Source organism: Tasmannia lanceolata, unplaced genomic scaffold, assembly GCF_043159265.1.
Source record: "Tasmannia lanceolata isolate RefF3 unplaced genomic scaffold, GAP_Taslan_0.1 ptg000037l, whole genome shotgun sequence".
Taxonomy (NCBI): Eukaryota; Viridiplantae; Streptophyta; class Magnoliopsida; order Canellales; family Winteraceae; genus Tasmannia; species Tasmannia lanceolata.
Window position 1 is genome coordinate 22,457,518 of NW_027518714.1, and position 3,713 is coordinate 22,461,230.

Sequence of the window (3,713 nt, forward strand, 5' to 3'; positions counted from 1 at the left end):
ACTTGGGTACTTGTTAAAAGACCAGTTCGTCGCAATTCGACCATCAACGGCCTCACTCACAGGTTATCAAAATAAAAAGACAAAGTCAAGCAAATCACTCAGCTGAGAAGTATCAGAGACAGACAAATTTCATTGATCAGAATATGTGGGGCCTCGAGGGCCATTACAAAATTCACTTTAAACATGCTGGTAAAAGCTGTAGGGTCTCAAGGACCATTACAAAAAGAGGTCAAAACAAAGACAAAACAAAAAAATAAAAATCTAAGCATCTGGAAGAGAGGTGATGTCAGCAGGAGTATCAGCAGGAGTATCTGGCTCCTCATCAGTAATCTTCGGCCTGGCAGGGAGAGTCATGTTCTGCATCAATAGATTTGGATTGCAGGCCTGGAGCTCCTGAAGGCAGTCGTAGTATCCAAGACTGTAAGCCTCGCTCGACAGGCTGAAAAGTTCAGCCTCCTTTGCCTCTGTGGCCTCTTTTACTGCCTTCTCCTGCCTGTCAGTGGCCCTTCCTCTTTGAGCCTCCATGGCTTCAGCAGCCTTGGCCAGTTTCCTCTTCTCTGCGGCCAGATCTTCTTTTAACAACTTCTTCTCCTCCTCTATTCGCCCAATGCTCGTTTGAAGCTCCTGCACCTCAGCGGCCAACTTTCCGTTCACCTCTTCAGATGAAGTAATGGCTTGGGAGAAGCTCTTACTCTTCTCCTTGAGGTCATTATAGTATAGCAAGATCTGAAGAAAGAACAGAAAGAAACAGGCATCAGTATGGTGAAAGGAAGAAATGGGCAGAAAGTTAGCAAATCGAAGCACTACTTCCTTACCTGGTAAGCGGAGGACAACACAGCCTCCTCTCCTGTAGCTGGCGGCTCGTAAAGGACCTGTTGCTTGTCCTTCTGCAGCAAACACTTGCTCATAAGCTCTGCTGCTACCCGGCTCTCGCCTAAGGCAGTGTCATCCTTCAGAACGGCCCAATTGGGTCGAAAGACTTGCTCACTAATCCCCGCAGGAGGGCGAGCCCCAGAACCGGCTCCGGTAGAAGCACCACCGGACTTAGAAGAGCCACCGCCCTGAGCAAAGGGGCCTACTAGCTTCACCTTAGTCTTGGGCCTCTGGGATGGGGGAGGAATGCCCTGTGACGGGGCCGGACTCCCCAGCACAGTCGCTTTTCTCTTCTGGCGCTCCTGCTGCGCCTGTTGAGCACCTTCTTGTGCCCGCGGTTGAGCTCCCTGCCTGATTTTCTCGACGGTTGATTGTTTCTTCATCTCTGCAAGACAAATGAGCAGCCAACGGTCAGAAGCAAGTATATAAAAAAAAAATAAACAGATTGCATAGACAAGTCTAGCTACATACGTTCTGGAGTCGCGGCACTCACGCCCAGCCCGACCAGAATCGCCTCTTCAGAAAACTCCTTACAACGGATGAGGCCCGATTGCTCAATCTCCTTCCGCATCAAGGCGAATGTTATACTGTCCTCACCTTCGAGGAGCGGCTTTCGACTCAGTTTTGAGGTATCTGGAGTGTCCCACACTAGAGGGACAGACCAGGGCTCACTGGCCTCCTGATCCACAACATAGAAGAATCTGTTCTTCCACGAGTGAATCGACGAAGGAATGCCAGTGATTATCTTCCGTTCAGGGCGCTGGCTAATGTAGATCCAGCCCCCTTCTTTATGCTTCTTCAGGTGTGCACAAGCACGGAACAGTGACAAAGTCACGCTCCTCTCTAACCGACCGTGGACGAGGTATAAAAACCCAACTAATAATCTCCATGAGTTCGGAGCTACCTGGGCCGGGGCTAGTCCGTAGTATCGCAGCACCGCTGAGAAAAAGGGGTGCAACGGAAATCGGAGTCCTGCCCTCAGTGACTCCTCATAAATACAGAGATCCTGGCTCTCGTTGCAGGCTCTGTCTCCCTCTATAGCTGCCCTCAGCTCAAATCTCGGGGGCACACAGTATTTATCCCTGATGTCTCCCAGCATAGATCTGGTGAGGTAGTTCTCCTCGACTAGAGCTCGCAAGTTGTATTTTGGATCGGCATCCATCCGCGCTCTAGCGATCACCTCCACGGCCCGGCCAGGAAGGAATGTTGTGGACGCTTCAGCAACGTCGCTCTCAACACTCCCTCCTGCTCGCGGGAGACTGCCAGTCAAGGGTGGAGTGGCATTCAGATCTAAGATCACTTCATCCCTATCCCCTCCGTCGTCACTATCTACAAGGTCTATCCTATCAGACGGACTAGCCAAAAAAGGCTCCTGAGGCATCCTAAACTCCGAAATACTGCTAGTGGAGGACCCCGTACCGGACTCGGAATCGGAAGTACTATCAGACATAGTAAAAGGAAGGGCTGAGAGGAATACCGGTGAGTGGAGCTCTTAAAAGATCTTGGAACGCGACTGCGAGCTACGGGCTGCGAACTGCGATCTGCGATCTGCGGACTGCGAGCTGCGAACTGAGAAGTGGAGACTCCCAGAGCAAGAAGAGAAAAAAGATGAAAGGTAAAAAGTAAAAAGTGAAGGGGGGTAAACCTCCTTATATAGTTTTTCGGAGGCGGTGGGGTAATAAATGCGATGCACGCATCTCGAGGCCATCCGGATTGCGCCACGTGTCCCCTATTTATGACGGACACATTCTCCCACCATCAATACGATCAAGCACGCGCGTAAACATTCACGTCCCAAAGGTGGATCTCCGCACTCCGCACTCCGCACTCGGCATTCAGTCCGGAAAAAACCGTACTGGATATAACGCGTTCTCACAAGACGACAAAAATCAGTCCGGTCCGCACCGGACTGGCCGCTAGAAGACAAAATTCAGTCCGGAAAAAACCGTACTGGATATAACGCGTTCTCACAAGACGACAAAAATCAGTCCGGTCCGCACCGAACTGGCCGCTAGAAGACAAAATTCAGTCCGGAAAAAACCGTACTGGATATAACGCGTTCTCACAAGACGACAAAAATCAGTCCGGTCCGCACCGGACTGGCCGCTAGAGGACAAAATTCAGTCCGGAAAAAACCGTACTGGATATAACGCGTTCTCACAAGACGACAAAAATCAGTCCGGTCCGCACCGGACTGGCCGCTAGAAGACAAAATTCAGTCCGGAAAAAACCGTACTGAATATAACGCGTTCTGCGAAGCATTAGGAGCCAGTCCGGTTGAAGCCGTACTCCGGACTGCGAACTCCCAACTCCGGACTCCGGACTGCGAACTCCGGACTGGATTTGACTCTGTGTTGCGCCAGGAGCCAGTCCGGTTGAAGCCGTACTCCGGACACCGGACTGCGAACTGCGAACTCCCAACTCCGGACTCCGGACTGCGAACTCCGGACTGGATATTTGACTCTGTGTTGCGCTAGGAGCCAGTCCGGTTGAAGCCGTACTCCGGACTGCGAACTCCCAACTCCGGACTCCGGACTGCGAACTCCGGACTGGATATTTGACTCTGTGATGCGCCAGAAGCCAGTCCGGTTGAAGCCGTACTCCGGACACCGGACTGCGAACTGCGAACTCGCAACTCCGGACTCCGGACTGCGAACTCCGGACTGGATATTTGACTCTGTGTTGCGCTTGGAGCCAGTCCGGTTGAAGCCGTACTCCGGACTGCGAACTCCCAACTCCGGACTCCGGACTGCGAACTCCGGACTGGATATTTGACTCTGTGATGCGCCAGAAGCCAGTCCGGTTGAAGCCGTACTCCGGACGCCGGACTGCGAACTCCG

The 3,713-nt window shown here is 52.1% G+C and overlaps 1 protein-coding gene across 1 annotated transcript; it reads right to left on the bottom strand.

Annotated features, from left to right (window-relative positions):
* LOC143861920 (uncharacterized) lies at positions 1–2,397 on the bottom strand. Its single transcript, XM_077372892.1, has 3 exons — positions 1,345–2,397; positions 816–1,258; positions 1–726 (listed from the first exon to the last, which is right to left on the bottom strand). Exons 1-3 carry the CDS (start codon positions 2,321–2,323, stop codon positions 262–264), a joined length of 1,887 nt encoding a protein of 628 aa, XP_077229007.1. The 5' UTR covers positions 2,324–2,397; the 3' UTR covers positions 1–261.
* Between the last annotated feature and the right edge of the window lie 1,316 nt (positions 2,398–3,713).